Below are 22,825 nucleotides of genomic sequence, written 5' to 3' on the forward strand. Positions count from 1 at the left end.
GGCTTTTGCTTGGTGGCTTTGATCTAACCACAGTTTCAGTTGTAAAATTTCTTCTGGGAGTGTTTAGATTTAAGAGACAAGAGAAAGATTTTAAGAAAATGGGAAATGATGTTTTATGTTGTGCACTTTGCTGATTCTAAATGTTTATTTTGTAAAATCTGTGTGTGTGTGTATATACATACATACATACATATATACACATATATATACATATATATATATATACATGCATATATCACAGTATTAATCCTTAGTAAAGTCTAAGGAGCTGATGGTTTGGATATTATAGCTTAAAGAAATTCTCAAATCTCACCTAGTGGGAGCTCTCTGATTAAACAGCAAGGCACCAATATGAGCTTGGAAGGAACACTGAGGTATGGATAGCATTGAAGTCAATAATAAAGCTACTAAGAGGGATAATAGAAATATTTGGGGTGGTCAGGACTTTTTTGTAGAAAAAGCCCAGCAGGAACTCATTTATATGTTAGGCCACACTCACTGATGCCAAGCCAACCAGAACTGTGTTTCTGTGCATTCTTGCTAAATAAAAGAGTCATGGGAGTGGTGAGTTAGTAAATTTCAAGAAGAAAAATAAAAAAGCTTCATTAACCAGTCAATCCAGCCATATAAATGAAGTAAATTCCATTTGAAATATGGTCCACAATTCCGGATAGCCAGTAATCCAAAAGAGGAAGGGACAAAATGGTTGCAGCTGATGTAGGCTAAACAGCCCACAAGACAAATGTAGTCTTTGGCATGCAGAGTGGAATTTGGAGAAGAGTTCTGCCCCCAGTTATTGGACAGATGGTAGAAACTTCAGAAAGAAAGCACACATTTGCTGACTGACTTAGACATGGGAGAGAGTGGATTGGTCCAGCATCCTGGGAACAATTCCAAATCAGGTAAAAGAGGAAAGGTTTCTAGGTGGAGAGGGAATGTATTTTGAGTCAGTTCTAGCCTGAACAATGAAATAGATCTTGGTGGGCAATTCAATTAGTACTAATTAGCCGCACTAGGACAGCTGAGCAAGATGGGAAATGGGATGAGCATATATGGGCATGGATCCTGTGGTTAGGTAATGGAAATGGTGATTAAACAGATCATGATGACAATGATGATGATGACGATAACTACATTGGACTTATTTCCCACCCTCCCTCTAGACAGGCTCAGGTCAGGGCAAGTAACATCATATAGCCATAGTACACTTTAAAACATTCATAATTTAAATACAATAAATATGAAATAAACAGTAGAAATGATCAGATATATTACACAACTGATGGTGTGAATGTCTAAAACCTAAACTGCCTGATAGTTGGAGGGGGAAGGAGGGTGGAACAGGAGAGAAGGAGGAGGAGGCCACTTCTGATGGAAATCCTGTTGCCGTCCTCAACCATGTGTGGTGAAACAGCTCTGTTCTACAGGCCCTGTGGAATTGCATCAAGTCCCATAGGACCCGGATCTCATATGGAAGAGTGTCCCACCTGGTTGAAATCAGGGCCAAAAAAGCCCTGGCTCTGGTTGAGGACAGTTGAACAGTCTTAGGGCTGGGGATTACTGGCAGGTTTAATTAAGATTAAAGATTAATTTAAGATTAATGCTTGGGATCCTTGATTAAGTAATATGATGACCACGCACTGACTGAAACGAGTGTTCTCTTCAGGAGTGACTATTCTATAATTAAATTAAGTGTAGTTCTGCTTCCTCTGCTGAATTGGACTGTAACAGCCTGAAACCAATGTGCTGGCATAATGCAAAACAAGAAGGAAGCTGGTTCTGCTCTGAGATGTTGGGGAGGGGGAGCTTAACAAAATGAAGGCTTTATTTTGCAGGAACAAAACAGAGACTTGTCCATAGAGGCTGGGTAGTCTAGTTTAAGACAGTAGCGGGTTATTCTTTAGTGGTTTATTTTTCTGCCATAGAAGTAAAACAACCAAGAGCATTGCTAAGACAACAGTTTTGTCTAGGGTTGGCCAAGTTTTGACCCCATTCAGACATTATGTACAACTGTATGAACTTCTAGTAACTGAAGCAAGGCTAGCATACTGAATATTCGTCGTATACAGGACTGTATATTATCCTAACAGGTCCTTGGAAGGACTGCGTAGGCAGATTAATTAAAATATGAATTCTCATAAATCTACTTTTTGTTGTTTAAATAATGCATCATATATTTAACCTACTTTTTAGTTTGTCTAAAGAATGTTTTGACCATAATGTTCTTTACACATTTCAGAATTTTAAAAGGGAAGAACAGAACTTTGTTGTGCAGAATGAAATTAACAACATGTCTTTCCTTATTACTGACACAAAGTCCAAGATGTCCAAGGTACTAATATTTACAGAAGTTATATATCCCGGTTCTTTGCTAAAAACAATGTGGGCAGCAAAACAAATCTTTGGATTAATTATTTTTCTGCCATAGAAGAAAATATCCTTAAATTCCACACTCTTTAGTTTTCTCAGAGTTGCTGGGGATATTTTCATTAGGTGTATTTTGATTTGCACAGACTCCTAGTCAGAAGTGGGTACCTAACAATCAAACAGTCAAAATATTATGCAGAGTTGAAATAACGTAGGCTGGTACTAGATTGCGTTAATATAATTCTCTGTCTTATGAACTATTTTACTTTGAAAGCTACATTGCCAACAGTGAACTCTCCAGTTAAGTGCAACTATATCCAAAATATACAAAGCTGTGTTTATTGGAAAATCAAATACCTGATTATAAACCTTTTAAAAAGTATTGTTGGTTACTTCAAACCAGTATATTAAATGCAGCTTTTCTTCCATGGCACACATGAAATTGTGTACTGACCTTCTGGTTAGCATGGAATTTGAATCCTATGGTGGCTGTGCCAGTTCTGTGTTTTGGTATCCATTTGTTTCTGCACAGAACCATACGATTTAGCTGTTCTCAGGTACTTTGGATGCAGCTGCCTTTATGTAAGTTATATGGAACTGAAGATATTTGCTGACCACAACTTTTGTAACAATAGTATCCCTTCCCTGACATGAAAGTGGTGCAACAATGACTAAAGCTTTGATGAACTTGAAAGCCACGTCTAAGAAAGTCATTGGTGGCTGTGCTTTTGCATTAGGCTGCAGGCACTGAGTTTGAGTTCTTGCTCCATCCTTGGATAGCTTGTTAATTATGCCATTTATAGTTACATAAGGTCAGATAACTTGTTTCTCATTAATTTTAATTCTTTTGTTTTTGAAATGACAGAAACAAACACTTTAAAGTATTAATCTGTTCTTCTATTGGTATATTGTTGTTCAGTCGCACAGTCGAGTCTGACTCTTTGCGATCCCATGGACAAAGTCACTCCAGGCCCTCCTGTCTTCCACCATCCTCCGAAGCCTGCTCAAATTCGTGTTTGTTACATCAGTAATGCTGTCCAGCCTCTCATCTTTTGCCGTCCCCTTCTTCTTTTGCCTCTGTCTTCCCCAGCTACTTGCTGTAAATTGTAGTCTTACTAAAGGCCATAGGAGGAACATGCAACACATTTGTGAATGGAAAGATTATTGTAATAGTAAATACAGGAGGTGAGAATGAGAACTTTAAAATCTGTTGCAAAATATTTGCAAGGAGAGAACCAACCAGCTTTTCCACTCAAGTTCACCCTATTCCACTTCTTATTGTCATACTCAGTACATGTGGCTTTTATGTAGCTTGTGCAGGTAGATCAGATGGAAGGGAGGTGGTGAGGTTATAAAGAAGATAATGATGAAAAGCATGGTCACATAATATCTTAATTCTCCTGTGTCTCATAATTATTGATGAAAAGCATTTAATTTGCAAAATGCTCTTGGCTTTTTGAATTGTGTATATTTTCCCCATTGTTTGACTCAACATCCCTGTGAGATACGCGACTGTTTTTCCTATTTTACAGATATTTGAACAAGGATTGTTTCTTCCATATTACAGGCAGCTGTTTCTGATCAGGAAAGGAAAAAAATGAAGCGGAAAGGTGACCGCTACTCAACACAGACCTCTCTTATTGTGGCAGCATTGAAAAGACTGTTACCTGTGGGGCTAAATATTTGTGCACCTGGTGACCAAGAATTAATTTCACTGGCAAAAAACAGATTAAGTATGGTAGGTTAAGTACATAGATATTTCTGTATGTTGGTGGACATAGAACTGAGGTTCCACTGTTTCCACATAGGTGTTGAGTAGACTGTTTAATTTGTCTCTTTCTAATGGCTTAGGTAGGAGTGACAAAAAATGTTTGTTAAATGGATCTGTGATTTTTTTTTTTAATTCAGAACAGCCATGGGAGCAGAGGGAGGAGGTTATGGATACTCTGTACTGTTTCCTGAACTCTCACAAGATTACTTACTGCTGTGAAAAATTAACCACTGTTTGGGTTACACTGGCAACAGACAAACAAAAATGGTGGCAGAACTCTTGTGAGATGAAGGAATCATGAAAATTTATACACTTCAGGTGCAGCTTCTTGAACTGCTTTTTGAAATGGAGAACAGAGGTAAAGAGGATTTATATAAACTTATGATACGCAGATCTCAAGCATATATTCAAGGAGATCCTTGTGCCCAAAGGCCATAAGCCACCTCCTTAATATTACATATGTGTCTTGTGTGTGCCAATTTTAAAAGGGCCTGTGGGAAGGTTATCTTGTCAGAGTCTCCTGCAGCAGGTGGGTTATAAGGTTGCATAAAGCTTCTGTCTCACTTGCCCCTACATCAGCTGCTGGAGGAAACTGACTCAGTTTCCCTCATTGAGCCAGTCCTGCCAATTTCCACGCAAATATGGCCACGGACGGAGCTAAAACTCAAACTACATGGGTTGAGTACATTTGAGTATATCAGCAAAAGCTGATAAATCTCCACAACTGGCTGGAGCATCTTCAAGGCTTAATTCAGTATTATAATTCAAGAGTGAATGGGGAGAAATCTCAGTGAATATCAGTGCAGTCTTACATCTAGAATTACACCCTTCTATGTCTATTGAAGACTGTTTAGGATTGCACTATTGCGGCCGGGGTTATGGTGGACGATATAATTGCAGAAGCGGTGCCATGGTCGGACCACCTCGCCCTCAGGGCTCATGTGGACGCTCCACGCCAAACCTGTCTAGGCGACGAGCACATTATGGCTCGCCCGCGGAACCAGATGGATCCGGAACGGTTCCAAATGGCTCTGCGGGATCCCTGGCCCTCTGGTGATTCCCTCGATGACCTGGTTGAGACCTGGCATAGCCGGATCTCCAGGGCCATTGATGAGATCGCACCTCGACACCCTCTGCGACCTTGTTTAGGACAATTCAGAACCTTACTACATTGCCACAAGGCAAACCAAATGTTAAGGAATTAGAGATAGGCTGTGAGGCATTTGCGAAATTTTTTTCAGACAAAGTCCAGTCGCTCCGCCACGACTGCCCTGCCATATTAGATACAGTTTGTGAACTTGAGGCTCCATGCCTGTCTTCTGGTTTGACTCTGGACCGTTTCGACCCGCTCGGCCTAGAGGAAGTTGACAGAATCCTCTCTACTGCACGCCCAACAACTTGCGATCTGGACCCGTGCCCCTCCTGGCTAATTAAAGCTTGCCAGGAGGAGCTGAGATGTCCTATACAGGACATCATAAATAGATCTCTTTCGGAGGGTTCTTTTCCAACCCCTCTAAAAGAGGCAGTGGTCCGCCCCCTCCTGAAAAAAGCTACATCAGACCCAGCCGAATTGGCTCATTTCCAGCCGATCTCAAACTTGCCCTTTCTGGGCAAAGTCATAGAGAGGGCTGTGGCGTTGCAGCTACAGAGGTTCCTGGATGACGCTTCCACTTTAGATCCATTCCAGTCCGGCTTCCACCCGGGCCATGGGACAGAGACAGTGTTGGTCGCCCTCATGGATGATCTCCGGCGACATCTGGACTGAGGCGGTGCGGCGGTATTGCTGTTGTTAGACCTTTCAACTACGTTCAATATGGTCGACCACTGGCTGCTGACCCGCCGCCTCGCTGGGATTCAGGGGTTCGCCTTGCTTTGGCTTTCCTCTTTCCTGGAGGGCCGGGGACAAAGGGTGGTGATTGGGGGAGAGCTGTCCCAGAGACACCTACTTGATTGTGGGGTGCCTCAGGGGGAAGTTCTCTCCCCGATGTTATTTAACATCTACATGTGCCCCCTTGCCCAGATTGCCCGGAGATATGGGCTGGGTTGTCACCAGTATGCTCTATCTATTGATGGGCGGCCGAGCTGCTGATGTCCCTACAAATTTGGACCGGGTGTTGCAAGCTGTGGCAGATTGGATTAGGTCGAGTGGGCTGAAATTGAATCCAGCGAAGACAGAGATCCTTTGCCTAGGGCACGGTGGTCCAGAGGGAGGGATCTCCCTTCCAGCTTTTGACGGTGCATCACTGGTACCAGTGCGCAGGGTCAGGAGCTTGGGAGTGCTACTGGAGTCTTCCTTGACAATGGAGGCCCAGATAGCAGCCACTGCCAAATCCGCCTTCTTTCATCTTAGGCGGGTGAGGCAGTTGGCTCCCTTCCTGGAACGCAATGACCTGGCAATAGTGATCCATGCAACGGTCACCTCGAGGCTGGACTACTGTAATGCCCTCTACATGGGGCTGCCCATGTGCCAAAATCGGAAACTGCAGCTAGTGCAGAATGCAGCAGCCAGACTGCTATTGGGCCTACCCCAGTGGGAACATGTGCAGCCTAGGCTGCGGGAGCTGCATTGGCTGCCAATTGAATACCGAGTTCGTTACAAGGTGCTGGTTATTACCTTTAAAGCCCTATATGGCCGAGAACCTGCCTACCTTAGGGACCGCCTCTCTCCATATGTTCCCCAGAGAGCACTACGATCCAGCTCACAAAACCTTCTGGAAGTACCTGGGCCAAAGGAGGCCAAATTAAAAACAACTAGAGAACAGGCCTTCTCTATAAAGGCACCCCAATGGTGGAACCAGCTGCCAGAAGAGGTGCAGGCCCTACGGGATCTTAGCCAATTCCGTAGGGCGTGCAAAACCGCCATCTTCCAGCTAGCCTTCTAAGATGGAACTTGGAATAAACATCACGCCATCATTAATATAACTGAGATAGTAGCACTATTCGATTATATTTTTAGACTGTTTTTGGATTATTTAAATACTTAATTGTTAATTGTATTGAATTGTATTATCTTGTTTTATTGTTTTAACATGGCTTTTGCCATGTCCTGTAAGCCGCCCTGAGCCTGCCTCGGTGGGGAGGGCGGGGTATAAATAAAAAAATTATTTATTTATTTATTTATTTATTTATTTATTTATTTATTTATTTATTATAAGTAGGCTAGCTGGCCATATATTGTATATTTTATAATGTTTATTGACTACGAGGAAATAAAAAGTTTGTTTCTTGACAACAGACATATATTAATAGAATAAGGTTAAAGTACAAGATTTTTAATGTGGCTTATATTATCTTGCAACTATTGTTTAGAACTGGGGTGGCCAAACTGCAGCTCAGGAGCTACATGCAGCTCTTTCATGCATTTTGTGCAGCTCTCAAAGCCCCCATTGCCCTGTTGGCTGGCTTAGAGATGGCATTTTGCTCAGTAAATCATTTCTCCAAGGCGTCCTGTGGCTTGGAGAATGCATTTAAAATTAAAATTGCTTTCTTTCTACCTCTCCTCCCCCATCTATTTGCTTCCCTCCCTCCATGTCTTGCGGCTTTCAAACATATGATGTTTATTTTATGTGGCTCTTACGTTAAGCATGTTGGCTAACCCAGGTTTAGAAGCTTGCAATTCTGTATAGTTGCTATTAGATATGTACTAATACAACAAATCTATTGCATAATATTATTCTTTTCTGTACTGCACATGCAGGAAAGGCAACTGCATATAATATATCTAACATTATGAATATTTTTTGACAGAAAGATACAGAGGATGAAGTTCGAGATATTATTCGCAATAACCTTCATTTACAGGGCAAGGTAATTTTAATAATATGATGTTTGCTTTAGATTTTATTTTTAATAACACCAGACTGCTTCTGGTGTTTAGATACCCACGCTGTACTCTGCCTTTTTTGTAAGTTGTAATTTCTCTTGTCCTTTACCTTGTGTTTATTGCCCCCCCCCCCATTTGGAATAACGAGACAGACAACAATATGGGATAAAGGGCCACTTTATTTAAATTAACGGCAATGGGAAAACATGGGGCCAGGTTGAGCCAGGGGTCCTTCTTAACACAGACCACCTCCTCAACCTGAAAACAGGGCGAGCCCCGGGCCCCGGGAGTGAGCCGACCAACGGCTCAAACCCGGCCAGCCAGGCACTAGATCCAGTCCACTGATCTCCACCCTCACCCGAGCCATGCAGCCTGGGCTGTGGACCACTCCCTATTGACTGGATCACCAGGCTCCCTGGAGCCAACCTTGAGCCGTGCAGCTTAGGTCCCCCAGGGGCGCCTTACACCCCCAAAGGTGCGTTGCCATGTGAGCTCACCAAATGCCCCCAAAAGAACATGTTCCCAACGGTAAAACCACCAAGGACAGCGCCAAGCCTCTGCTTAGGCAACTGACCCCCCACTAAACAGAACATGTTCCAACCCATGCCTCAGATCAGCCAAAAAGGCCTCATTGCCCTTTATCGACACATTATGAATATTTTTTGACAGAAAGACACAGAGGATGAAGTTCGAGATATTATTCGCAATAACCTTCATTTACAGGGCAAGGTAATTTTAATAATATGATGTTTGCTTTAGATTTTATTTTTAATAACACCAGACTGCTTCTGGTGTTTAGATACCCACTCTGTACTCTGCCTTTTTTGTAAATTGTAATTTCTCTTGTCCTTTACCTTGTGTTTATTGTTGCTGTTGCTAGTTCCATGTCTTTTTAAGGATATTGTCTGCTACTCAGCCGCCCTGAGCCACTTGTGGGAAGGGCGGGATATAAATCTTAAATAAATAAATAAAAATAAAAAATACTTCTGAATCACATCATGTTATTGGTTGCTTAGTAATTCATAGAACCTAACGTATGTCATATTTCACTCATCATAGAAGACTGTGTTTATATTTTGGTCACATACTTTCCTTGGATCCTATACTTCTGCTCCACTCATGGAAGGCTCTCCTGCTACAAGAAGAGAAGAAAGGGCAATTTTCACTAGTTCCTACCAACCACTTTGGTCCCCATTATGTTCTTGGGGATTCCAGTAACCTGCAGGAGCACTATTCTGATGGGGTGGGGGGGGGGGCAGGGCCACAGAAGGCTGCAACAGGTCTGAAAAGATGCCCAATATTGAGTGTAGCTCCACTTATGCTGTGAAGAATCCGGATTTTTGAATCAACTGAAAGAATTGTCTTTGTGAATGCTAATTAACTGTCAGTTTCTTTTGCCTTGTAAAATTAGACCTTCTTTTCCCCTCCTGGTTGATGGAGGGATTGGGAGGAGATATGTCATTTTCTGGCCATAATTTGACCTTGACTTCTAAGTCCTTTGCTCTGATCTTTTAACAAAGATTTGGAGGATGCAGTTGTGGCCTGATGGCTTCTTCAGTCAGTGGGTGATTCTGAACAGTCACTTAGCAGGGAGCAGGCTGAAAAAGTAATTCAGAGTGTGCAAGAAATTCCCCACATGCAGATCCGGATCTAGCATTTGACCTGGGTTTTCCAACCAGCAATCTGGGTTTTCTGAACACTTCTTTTCTGAGGTTTCCCTGTTTTGATTTGCCTCTCAAACAAGGGCTGTGTGAGCAGAATTCTTACATTCAGGGTGATTTATCACACCCCTATCCTGGTGATCATGCCCTTCATCCCTCCCCCTGATGTGCTTGCTGTGATGTGGCATGGTGAGAGCCCTAGATGCCCTCCCCCAACACACACACAAATGCACACAAACACCCCAGCCTTCCTTGACAGCACTGGCCTGGGAAGCCCTTGAAGGGCAACAGAGCTGCACTGCTGTGGGGCAACTGGCTCCCACTGCCTTCCCTCCACCCCTCCAACACACACACACAAAAACCCCAGCTTCCCTCAACAGCACTGGCTGGCTGGGCTACTGTGCAGTGCGTGTGATTTTTTTTTTTTAAGGAATCCTCTGCTGCTGTAAGGCAGGCAGATTATTTTCTCAGAAGTAGTGTGGCTGCTGCTTCACAGAAGGGGCAGCCCTGGGGGTTTTGCTCCCCCAGACCGCTCCCACACCTCCACCCCCCCCCATTGGTCCATCCAAGTTTTGAGTGGGTGAAAGGGACCATTGGGTGCTTCTGCCTGGCTCCCAGGCTGTTTCCCCTACAAGGGAGGCAGCTGGGAGTGAGGTCACAAGGCCCCTTTCATCTGCCTGACTCTCAGGCAGACAAAAGGGGCCATGGGGCATTTCTGCCTAGCTCCCGGGCTGTTTCCCCTGCAAGGGAAGCAACTGGAAGCATGGTCACACAGCCCCTATCATCCGCCTGATTCTCAAGTGGGCGAAAGAGGCCATGGGGGCACTTCTGTCTGGCTCCCAGGCTGTTTCCTGTGTCAGGAAGGCAGCTGGGAGTGAGGCTGCATGACCCTTTTTGTCCGCCTGACTCTTGGGTGGGCAAAAGGGACCATGGGGGTGCTTCTGCCTGGCTCCCGGGCTGTTTCCTGTGTCAGGAAGGCAGCTGGGAGCGAGGCTGCATGGCCCCTTTCGTCTGCCTGACTCTCGGGCAGGTGAAAGGGGCCATGGGGGCACTTCTGCCTGGATCCCAGGCTGTTTCCCATGCAAGGGAGGCAGCCGGGAGTGCCCCCTTTCCTCCACCCAACTCTCGGGCAGGCAAAAGGGGCAGTAGGGGCATTTCTGCCTGGCTCCCAGACTGTCTCACCTACTCCCACTCGCCAGCCATGTAGCTCTGCCCCCCCTCTCTTGTTGCCCTTGAAGAACAAAGCAACTTCTCATTTGATCTTCAGGGAAGCAGAGGAAGCGTGTAGTTGAAAGAGGAAGGCTGGCCACTTGGGCTGCATTATGTCTGACTTAAGGGTTGTGAGAGCAATCCCCCTCCTCCACAAGAGTACATAGACACACTTTCTGGAGCTGGGTGCCGTGAAACAAGGAAGATCCATTCCCCCTCCTCTTTACCTTTGATGTTATATTAAAATGAGAGCCATCTGGAAATTTGAGGTGCCGAAGTTTTGCTTCCAGATCAGCCCACTCTTTTCTTTCTTTATTCAGTGGGATTTGTTTCTTGTGCATTTTTAAAATAAACTTTATTTAAAAATGTGCAAGCATTCTCTGACTGTTAGCTGGCATGCCTCAGTGCCGCACATCTGAGCAGCATAGGCATAAAATTCATGGGGGTTCAGGAGCTTGAGCCCCCCCCCCCCCCAAACAACACAGGACTTGGGACTTCAAAGGCACGAATGGGGTGATAAAGTCTATGTGTGATTTTCCCTCTGAGCTGCAAAGTCAGTGATGTAATGACTTTACAACCTCAGCTTCTTAGAAATGCTAATTGACCTAAAACAGACACCAATGAATTAGATAGCAGGATGGAGAAACTTCTCCAGCCAGAGATTAGGTGTCAATATGCATATTAACCAGTGTTGGTAAACTCTAATTGGGTAAATCAATACATTGGCAGACCTGAGTCAAGGGGGAGGGGAGATCTGGTAACTTTCTTTCCTGGCATAGCTCTTGCAGCACACATGAGATACAGGCCTCTCTGAAATCTAGGAAAAGTGACTTTTTTTTCATCCATCCAGCCGAGCTAGAGTGTTGAAGGACTCTTGATATTGTAAGGTAATCGAGATCTGAAAAAGTTTTCAGTTGTATTTTTGGATTCTCTGGATTAATTACTAAAGTATTTATATCCAGCACATATTGATCCTTATAAGTTTGGTCTCTGTTGGAAAATAAAGCCTAGCTGGCTACATCCACTTTTAATGTTCCAACAGTCAGATTGCAGGCTCTCTTTGGTGGATTCAGCTGTCATGGGTGCTGGGGACCCTTCAGAGGAAGTTGAGTCTGATGAGGAAACTGTGCCCCTGCCACCTGCACCAGTGCCCCTGCCTCCTGCTGGAGAAGATCCCAGCCCCCCTGCCTCGCCCTCTCGGGTGGCTCGTGTGCGTGACCGCCTCCGGCAGGACCTCAGGGATCGGAGGAGGGCGGCACGCTCACAAGCAAGACGCTCCCTGAGCCCTGAGTTCTGAGAGGATTCTGGCCCTTCTAAGAGCAAGGATGCTTGAGTGGTAACAGGATCCTGGCTGCCTCCCTGAGCCAGCAATTAGCCCAAACGGGCAACAGCCAGCAGAGGGCTATATAGCTGTGGGCTTTGGGAGGAAGCTTTGTGGAAGCAACTAGTCATCTCCCTGACATTCTAGCATCCACTCCGGCTTGACTTTGGTTCCTGACTCCCTGACTTTGGCTTTGGACTTCTGGACTCCCTGACCTCGGCTTCTGGACCTCGGACCTGCGATACTTCTACAGTGATTCGGATTTGGCGCCTCGGACCCTCCTGCTTACTGGCTACAGACCTCGGACTGCCTCTGGACTTTGCCTGACCCGGCCCCAGCCGTGACAGATTGCTTCCACCGACAAACACCCACTCCACAGGATGGATGCTGAAGCAAGTGAAACCACAGAACTACTGGCTGCGCTCCAAGCCCAGGTACAGCAGCTAACACAGGCAGTAGTGCACTTGCAGCAACAACCTGCGGCCAGTGCTCCAGCCAAGTGCCCAGTTCCCCCACCTGACAGATTTGGGGGTGCCGTGGAAGAATTTCCTGCCTTCCTAGCACAGTGTCGGCTGTACTTTGAACTGAGAGCACGGGACTTCCTCAATGACAAAACCAAGGTGTGTTTCGTCATCAGTCTGTTAAAGGGGCAGGCGGCCAAATGGGCCACACCCTTACTGGTCGCGTCCTCTCCCCTACTGACTGATTACCAGGGGTTTGAGGCCCACCTGTCTGCTGCTTTCTCAAACCCAGTCCAAGCAGCCACAGCCAACCGGAAGATCAGGGCACTGAAACAAGGCAACTCCTCAGTGGCTCAATATGCCACTGAATTCAAGCTCCTGACCCAGGACTTGGCGTGGAATGAGGCTGCCCAGATGGACCAGTTTACTGAGGGGTTGGCAGAGGAGGTCCTGGATGAACTGGCCAGGGTGGAGCAGCCACCCACGCTCCAAGAACTTATCACCCTCTGCCTCCGCATCGATGGCCGCCTGGAAAGTCGCCGCCAAGCCAAGACCAGAGGGCGCCAGCTCCCTGAGCCGTGCTACCTGGCTCCTCGCCCGTCCCCAGCTAGTACCAGCACCAAGGATGAGCCTATGCAGCTTGGAGCTGCTCGACCCCGCCTGACCCCAGAGGAAAAGACCAGACGCCGCACGCAGAATCTGTGCCTCTACTGCGGCACGGCAGGCCACTATGCCTCTGGCTGCCCTGCTAAGCATCGGATACCTGGACCTTCGCTGCCACCGCCGCCAAAAGGGCAGCCCCAGGCGTAAGTGGACCCCCCAGCCTGGGGCGACTAGCTGGGTCCTCCGAACAGCGGGCTGATACCCCAGGGCCATTCCTGCTACCAGTCAAACTCCGTCTGCCTGACGAACGCTGGCTGTTCGTGTATGCCATGCTGGACTCGGGAGCGGCCCACTGTTTTATAGATGCCGCCTTTGTGAAGCAGCACCAGATCCCTGTGCAGACAAAAGGGATTCCGTCGCTGGTGGAGGCTATTGACGGGCGCCTCCTCCGTTCTGGCCCCGTCACCCAGGAGACCTGTCCCATCACCTTCCACGTCCAGCAGCACCAAGAACAGCTGCGGTTTGACGTCGCCCGCATGCCTCGCTTCCCGCTGATTCTAGGCCTTTCCTGGCTGAAGCTGCACAACCCCATCGTGGACTGGGCCCAGCAGGAACTACGCTTCCGAGACCCATGCCCCCATCTGACTCCTCCCACCACTCTAGCAGCTGGCATCCCGAGTGGTGGTCCTCAGCTCCCTCAGAAGTATGTGGACTTTGCTGATGTCTTCGAAGAGACAGGAGCTGATCAGCTTCCCCCTCACCGGCCCTACGACTGTGCCATTGATTTGGTACCTGGGGCACCACTCCCGGTGGGGCGTCTGTACCCAATGTCGGAGCCGGAGTTGGCAGCTCTGCGAGACTTCCTGGACAAGAACCTGAAACGCGGATTCATCCGACCCTCAACCTCTCCCCTATCTGCTCCAGTGCTCTTCGTGAAGAAGAAAAGTGGGGAGCTCCGGCTGTGCAATGACTACCGGGCCCTGAACAAGATCACCATCCGCGACCGGTACCCTCTACCACTGATCCCTGAACTCTTGGATCGCCTAAAGGGGGCCCAAATCTACACCAAGCTGGACCTCCGTGGAGCGTACAATTTGGTGCGCATACGGCCCGGAGACGAATGGAAGACCGCGTTTGGGACCCGATACGGGCAGTACGAGCACCTGGTAATGCCCTTCGGACTGACCAATGCCCCCGCTGTCTTCCAGAGGTTCATGAATGACATATTCCGGGACCTGCTCGACCGCTTCGCGATCATATACCTGGATGACATCCTAATTTACTCCCGCAATCCTGCCCAGCACGCCGAGCACGTCCGCCAGGTCCTGCAGCGCCTACGAGCCCATGGTCTCTACGCCAAGCTGGAGAAGTGCGACTTCGACCTGCGCTCCGTCGAGTTCCTTGGGCACATCGTGTCACCGCAGGGGATCCTCATGGACCCGAAAAAAGTAGAAGCGGTCCTGACCTGGCAGGCTCCTCAGAATCGCAAAGACCTGCAGCGGTTCCTCGGTTTTGCCAACTACTATCGGCAATTCATCCCGGCCTACGCATCCCTGACCACACCCCTGACTCAACTACTCCGCCCCAAAGAACCCTTCCACTGGTCCCCAGAGGCCGATAACGCCTTCTCCACCCTGAAGACTCGCTTTGCCACCGGGCCACTCCTGAGATACCCCGACCCCCAGCTTCCCTTTACGGTGGAAGCTGATGCCTCCAACGTGGCCCTGGGAGCAGTGCTGTCCCAGCGCGAGGAGCCGTCCCAGCCACTACAGCCCTGCGCCTATTACTCGCGGCAGCTCACTGCTGCAGAGAGGAACTATACCATCTGGGAGAGGGAGTTGCTCGCGATCAAGGCGGCGTTTGAGGTTTGGCGACATTACCTCGAAGGGGCTCGCCACCCTGTTCAAGTGCTCACCGATCACCGGAACTTGGAACACCTCCAGACCACCCGCCGTCTCAACCAGCGCCAGATCCGGTGGTCCCTATTCTTCTCTCGCTTCGACTTCCGGATCTCCTACATCCCCCATACCCAGAACCGGAAAGCAGACGCGCTCTCCCGGAAACCGGAATACGCCCCTGCCTCAACTGAGACCGCGCCCGCTGCTCCAATCCTGCCGCCCTCAGTATTTGCAGCCACCTCCACTTCACCAGCACTCGTGGAGGACATTCGGGCTAGCCAGGCCAATGATCCCTGGGTCCAGCAACACCTCCAGGCTCTCCAAGATGACCCAACAGGGGAGTTCACGACTCGAGGCGGCCTCTTGCTACACCGCGAACGCCTCTATGTGCCGCCCGGGCCCTTGCGGGCAGAAGTGCTACGCCTGACCCATGACTCGTTACCCGCCGGGCACTTTGGACAGCATAAGACCACCCACTTGCTGACAAGGGAATTCTGGTGGCCACGAGTTCGCGCTGATGTTGCCCGCTATGTCAGCTCCTGTGACGTCTGCCGACGGGCCAAAGACATCCCAGCCAAACCCTCAGGGTTGCTGCAGCCCTTGCCCACATCTTCAGGACCCTGGGATACCATCTCGATGGACTTCATCACGGAACTTCCACGCTCCAAGGGTCAGACTTGTATCTGGGTGGTCGTCGACCTATTTACCAAGATGGCCCACTTTGTTCCGTGCCCAAAACTCCCCACAGCTCAGGAGACGGCCCAGCTTTACCTGCAACACATCTTTCGTCTGCATGGACTCCCAGCCCATCTGATCTCCGATCGGGGCCCTCAGTTCTCCTCTCGGTTCTGGCAAGCCCTCCATTCCAGCCTGGGTACTCGAGTGCACCTGTCCTCGGCCTACCACCCACAGACAGATGGCCAGACAGAGCGCACCAATGCCACGCTAGAGCAATATCTCCGCTGTTACACCTGTTACCAGCAGGATGACTGGACCACTCTATTGCCCCTAGCGGAGTTTGCATACAACAACGCGGTCCATTCATCCACCCAAATGACCCCGTTTGCTGCAACCTACGGGTACCACCCTCGGTTCTTCCCAGCGATCCTACCACCCACGAATGTCCCCGCCGTCGATGCCTACCTGCAAGAACTCCGTGCCAGCCAAGACTTGCTCCGAGAGCAGCTACAGCAAGCCAAGGAGGCATATAAACGGGCTGCGGACCGAAAGAGGCAAGAAGGCCCTCCAGTGCAGCCGGGGGATCAGGTGTGGCTCTCAACTCGCTACCTGCGCCGGCCTGGTCGGTCTCACAAGCTGGATGCACGGTTCATTGGACCCTACCCCGTCGTTGAACAAATAAACCCCGTCGCCTTCAGGCTCCAGTTGCCACCCCACCTCCGCATTCACCCCGTGTTTCATCGCTCCCTCCTTGTTCCGGCTGCACCCCCTGACCCAGCTCGGACTCCTTCCCCACCGCCGCCACCACCAGTGTTGGTGGATGACGAGGAAGAATATGAGGTGCGCCAGATCCTGGACTCCCGGTACCATCGTGGAGGCCTCCAGTACCTGGTGGACTGGGAGGGATACGGCCCAGAAGACCGGTCTTGGGAGCCCGAGGACAATCTTCATGCCCCGGACTTGGTGCACCAGTTCCACAACGACCACCCCGACCTTCCAGGTCCCTCGACGGAGGGGGGCCCTGGGGGGGGGGATAGTGTCATGGGTGCTGGGGACCCTTCAGAGGAAGTTGAGTCTGATGAGGAAACTGTGCCCCTGCCACCTGCACCAGTGCCCCTGCCTCCTGCTGGAGAAGATCCCAGCCCCCCTGCCTCGCCCTCTCGGGTGGCTCGTGTGCGTGACCGCCTCCGGCAGGACCTCAGGGATCGGAGGAGGGCGGCACGCTCACAAGCAAGACGCTCCCTGAGCCCTGAGTTCTGAGAGGATTCTGGCCCTTCTAAGAGCAAGGATGCTTGAGTGGTAACAGGATCCTGGCTGCCTCCCTGAGCCAGCAATTAGCCCAAACGGGCAACAGCCAGCAGAGGGCTATATAGCTGTGGGCTTTGGGAGGAAGCTTTGTGGAAGCAACTAGTCATCTCCCTGACATTCTAGCATCCACTCCGGCTTGACTTTGGTTCCTGACTCCCTGACTTTGGCTTTGGACTTCTGGACTCCCTGACCTCGGCTTCTGGACCTCGGACCTGCGATACTTCTACAGTGATTCGGATTTGGCGCCTCGGACCCTCCTGCTTACTGGCTACAGACCTCGGACTGCCTCTGGACTTTGCCTGACCCGGCCCCAGCCGTGACATCAGCATACTTGCTTGGTTCCAATTTACATTTGGGGAGAAAGTGAGATTGAGTGTGGGTGGACATGAAGATCAGAGGCCTTTAAAAATTTCCTAATGGATTCAGATGGCATAGTTATGTTGGTCTGAAACAGCAGAACAAAATTTGAGGTCAGTGGCATCTTTAACTTTTATTCTGGGCATCAGCTTTTGTGTGCATGTACACTGTTTCATTTAGATTACACATACACTTATTTTATCTAATATGAGCCTTTTTTTGCTATTAATCATTGATCTTATTTATTGTTTTGCTGCTGTTGGTTTTATGATGTGAGTCATCCTGGGCCCATTTTGTGGGTAGGAAAGGATGTGTTGAATACATGAAATGAAATGAAAGTTTGATTTCGGAGTATAAGTGAAAACTTAATGATTTATGTATCAACAGCTTCCCTGATAAACTGTAGCATATGCTGAACCCAACAGGTAGATGGTGACAGCCAGTTTGGTGCAGTAGTTAAGTGCGCGGACTCTTATCTGGGAGAACCGGGTTTGATTCCCCACTCCGCCACTTGCAGCTGCTGGAATGGCCTTGGGTCAGTCATTGCTTTCGTAGGAGTTGTCCTTGAAAGGGCAGCTGCTGTGAGAGCTCTCTTAGCCCCACTTACCTCACAGGTTGTCTGTTGTGGGGGGGGGGGGAGGTAAAGGAGATTATGACCACTCTGAGATTCAGAGTATATAAATATAAATTCAATAATAATATCCTCCTCCTCCTTCTCCTTCTTCCTCCTTATCTCAATTTATACCCCATCCTACCCACTTGCAAAAAAAAAAAAAAAATCCATGCCTCATGTCAGAGTAATATGTGTTTGTGTGTGTGTGTGTAACCCCAGAAATGCTAGTGTCTGAAAAAATATCAAAAGGTAAGAAGGGGCTGTAGACACCATTTTGTTGGTGTTAAAGGTGCCACTGGGCTCCAACTCAGTTCTCACATTTGTTGATTGCTTTATTATCTGTATACCAATTTACTGTGATTTACACATCTTACCCAATGAGTTATTCCACTGGCCAACTCCCACATTTTCTTGGGTTTGGCCCTGTCTATGGGCATTGTTGAGGGCGGGTTCCATAAAGTTATGGGGAGAGAGTTTCTCCATAAATTAATAGGTAGTGATAATGGAGGCCCCTCCCTGTGATGTCACTGGCTTTTCTCTATGATGTCACTGGATCAAATGTCTCCCCCCCCTGAGAAATTGAGGGGGGGAGCCGCCCCCCCCCCCCGAGAAATTGAGAAGTCTACGCCCCTGCTGAGTAGGAACAAAGATGGTGATTTTCAAACTTACTGAAAACAAAGCATTTCAAGCACTGGTGGCAATACAAGCAACCAATCAGTGTGCTGGTTTTAAAGAGTCACATAGAAACATGCTGCCCATAAAGTTGCTTTCTGTTGGTTGTGTAGTCTTGCAACGAGGCATGCGCTTAAAAAAAAGAGAGATGGAGATTTCAGTGACGAAATACAGTGGGTAGGAGGAAGAGCAACAGGGAATGCTATGGGATAACGTTAATGCGGAAAAAATTAATGCGAATGAACATGTGGTGGTGGGGGGGGGAGGCTGTAGTGCAGAAATAAAGAATCAGAGCCGGGGAAAACAAAACCATGGCAACACAGGGGCAAGCTTGTAGTGCAGAATCACCCAGTGTGTGTCCCTGGCTCTTAACCCTTTGACCTTAAGAAGAGTTATATACCAGGATTCTTGATCTGTGAGACTGGACTTCAGTGCACACCTGTCCATTTGAGAGCCCTGGGGATTTTCAATACATTATCAGGATAGTGTAATGGGCAGTTTACCCTTCCTTTTCACACAGTTCACATTGGGCTAAATTGACACTCGGTCTTTACTTTGACACTTTCTTTGTCTCTCTTCATATACTCCAGTACCCTCCTGGACTTAGTGGCTTCACATAGTCCAGTACTTCAGGAATTATTCAAAGAAAGATAACCATCGTGCCAGCAAGTTACTAGTGTACCCAAAACAAATTTCTGTTTTAGGTAGTAGTTTCCACTTATCCTTTTTTACCTGTGCCATTTGGCAGGGTTTTAGAAACAGGTATGTATGTGAAGCTATTTGGCAACACAGCTGAGCAAGTACACAAATTCTGTTTCTCTTATAGGGAGCACATTATCCTTTGCAGAGGTGCTACCAAGTTCATTTTCACTTTCCTATGTCATATGTGGCACTTTCTTTTCAAGGGTGCGGTCACACGTACCATTAGTGATGACACAGCTCCGTCTGGCTGACGGCTGTTCAGACATCCACATCTGGCAATCGAGCGTCATCCAGGGTCATCCAGGCTTGCTACACCTGAATGGCGCATTAATTTGACAGCACAGAAAGTCCAGCCCTTTTTCAAAACAGCGGCACAAGATCGGCTTTTTGTTGTTTGGACAGCTCACGCGCAATACTGCCTCCCACCTTTAAAAAAAAAAAAAAGCCCCAGCAGACATGCACATTGCCAGATCATCCGGGAATCTGAGGTGACGCTTCTGCTTCTCCAATCAACACAGGATCGGAGGGGGGGGGGAACGTTATCCCACTATTCAGAACAGGAAAAAAATCTTTTTTTTTTCAGTGTGGTGGATTTCAAGGTATCATCGTCACTGCCAATTTCTAGGAAAATAATTCCTGGCAGTTCCTTGGTTTGGATCGGCAACGTTAATTCCGGAAACTTCCCCCCTTCCCCCCTGCCTCTGAAGCAACCTTTGATTTCCCAGCTCCAAACAGTTGGGCGCATGTTCAATGGACCCCCCCTCCCAGAAATCACCATCTAATTACGCATGCTCCAAGAAAAGAGTGTGATAGTATTGGATGTCTGATCGCGCAACAACAGAATGAATCGCATTCTTGGATGCTTGCCTGAACTGCCCTGCATCGAATCAATATTCAGCAGTTCAGATTTGAGCGCTACACACCCGCTTTTAATGGTACGTGTGACCGCACCCCAATATTCTTCATTCTAATTATTCAGTGCTTAAATAGTCACTTATCAGATGAATTTTAGTTTGAGAGTATACTGACTGGGCTCAATCTTAATTAAATCTACTGTGTATATGTTGCAGTTTATTTCATGTCTGTGTCTTATCCCCTTCCTGTTTTGTTTTTTACAAGCTTGCATGTTCTCAATAGCAAGTATTTTACTGCGAGAATATGCTGGACAGACAAACTTATTTTTGATGAAGAGCAAGTCACCGAAGACTTTCTCCAAGTATATCAGTTCAGGTCCTAGAAATGTCAAGCACCTAATGTCCATATAAACTCTGATATATCTTTGAGATAAAATAATAGGTACACAGGTGCAACTGATCTTTCTGGCTGTGTTCAAAAATCACTAGGTGTCCACTTGATTATAATGACTTTCTGGGATGCTCACACACATAATATAGTTTTCATTAATTGTGCCACATGGAAAAGTCTAGAAGTAGGAAAGTGTGAATTTTCATCTATTTCTGCTTTTATGCTCTGTGGTTTCAGATCTTCACACAGTGTCTTGTATATCCTTGGTTTTAGCACTTGCAAGTATACACGCTGGCATATACACCCATATGTAGACTCTGTCCATTTCATTTAGTGCAATGTGTATTCAAATATGTCATCCTGATTCCCTGAATTCTCACTGTTTCACACAATACTTTGCCCACCCAGCTGAAGATATTTTTCTCCCAACAGACAATATATCAGATGGATTCAGACAGGTAGTGAAGTTATGATAATGGCTGAAGAAATATAGTACCAGTAATAAAATCTGCTGGATTATTGTAGCATCTCTGTCTAGAAGAATAGGGTTTTATATTCATATGTGCTGTTCTTTCACTCTTGTAGCTGTTTTCCCTCATAAGAATCCATTGGGTAAATTCAGAATAATCCAAGTTGAACTAAGTGGAATAGGACCTAAGGATCTATTTATACTGACTTCCTTCAAACTGCCAATCCACTAATTTCACTGAAAACTACAAATTCTTGTCTGCCTCACATCAGACATAAGTAGATGTTATCTAGTAGCATTTTAGTCAGCAGACTAATGTGCTAGGGAGTAACAATGGAGCCTTGAGAGTGGCCAAGGATAGTACAGGCAACATCCCTAGAATATATTAAATTTAGCAATCATTTCCATGCACACGTGTTTGAATATGAAAGTCAGGATTCAATTTTGCTAAGCCTCTAATGAATCAATTTTGGTCCTTTACAGTTAAGAAGTCAAGGAATTGGGAAATCAGAGGCTTTGTAGGTTAAAGAACTAAATAAATGATAAAGCTGTTCCAACTCAAAAGCTTTTAAAATGCTGCAACACTTCCTTTATCCTTACAGTGAAACTCAGTGTAGCTCTTGAGAATGAAATTGTTTTCCTGCTGATTGGCATATATAGGGTAGTTAGCAGGCATATCTGGTAGGCAAAATGCATGAAAGTTATCACTGTGAAGGAGCTGAATTATATGTAAGTAGCTTCATAGTGCTAATTACCTTGTCTATATCAGATTAAGTAAGGCTGTTACATTTTAGTGTAAAATTGCCTTTGATTTCAAAGTGGAGTGAATTAACATTTATCCCTACATTGGCCTAGACAGTTGGAATGACTTATCCACAACTAGAATTGTATGTGTGTATGTGTCTGTGTGTGCATATTTGCCCCCTATTAGTAAATGTAGGATAGTTGAATGAGAAATTTCTTTGGGTTGAAAGCAGTTGGTTCAGGGTTTAATATAAAGGGGAGGGACGGTGGCTCAGTGGTAGAGCATCTGCTTGGTAAGCAGAAGGTCCCAGGTTCAATCCCCAGCATCTCCAAAAAAGGGTCCAGGCAAAATGTTGTGAAAAACCTCCGCTTGAGAACCTGGAGAGCTGCTGCCAGTCTGAGAAGGCAATACTGACTTTGATGGACCAAGGGTCTGGTTCAGTATAAGGCAGCTTCATATGTTCAAAGGGCAAAGGGGGAGGGGAGGAAAGAACTCCATTCCCAAAGGCTTGCCAAGGGGGAAAAAATGTGGGGTACAGAAAATGCCCAATCAATGATGGGAAAATTCGGACAACTTGATTAACCAGCACTGTTATATCACATTAGCATTTGGAGAGGTGGAATAAATTCTGTTAGAGAGAGGACAGAAATAAGGGAGAGGGCCAAAGAACATTAGGGAAGCTGATGACTAGCCAACCAGGGAAAGGGGATTTATAGTGACTAATAATAGAAACTGGGAATATTTATTGTGCAAGCCTATGCCAGCCACTGCAGTCTAAACCCACTGATTTTTGTGGGCTTTCACTGGGGTACTTGGTATGGGATTAAAATGATCCTATTGAAAGGCTGCCATTGTGAGATCTTAGCCTTCAGGGTTTGTTTGATGGGATGAGGTTGAGATAAGAGCATACAGAAGAGAATAC

The 22,825-nt window shown here is 47.1% G+C and overlaps 1 protein-coding gene across 4 annotated transcripts in view; it reads left to right on the plus strand.

Moving 5' to 3' along the window:
* Nucleotides 1–22,825, plus strand: part of RYR2 (ryanodine receptor 2) — a 757,628-nt gene that overhangs the window by 593,606 nt on the left and 141,197 nt on the right. For all 4 annotated transcript variants that reach the window (XM_060243352.1, XM_060243324.1, XM_060243334.1 and 1 more), the window contains 3 exons: nt 2,240–2,332; nt 3,935–4,105; nt 8,631–8,690. In XM_060243352.1, coding sequence (XP_060099335.1) covers nt 2,240–2,332; nt 3,935–4,105; nt 8,631–8,690 — 324 coding nt within the window. The remainder of the gene's footprint in view (nt 1–2,239; nt 2,333–3,934; nt 4,106–8,630; nt 8,691–22,825) is intronic.

This window comes from Heteronotia binoei, chromosome 1 (assembly GCF_032191835.1).
Source record: "Heteronotia binoei isolate CCM8104 ecotype False Entrance Well chromosome 1, APGP_CSIRO_Hbin_v1, whole genome shotgun sequence".
NCBI classification, from domain to species: Eukaryota; Metazoa; Chordata; class Lepidosauria; order Squamata; family Gekkonidae; genus Heteronotia; species Heteronotia binoei.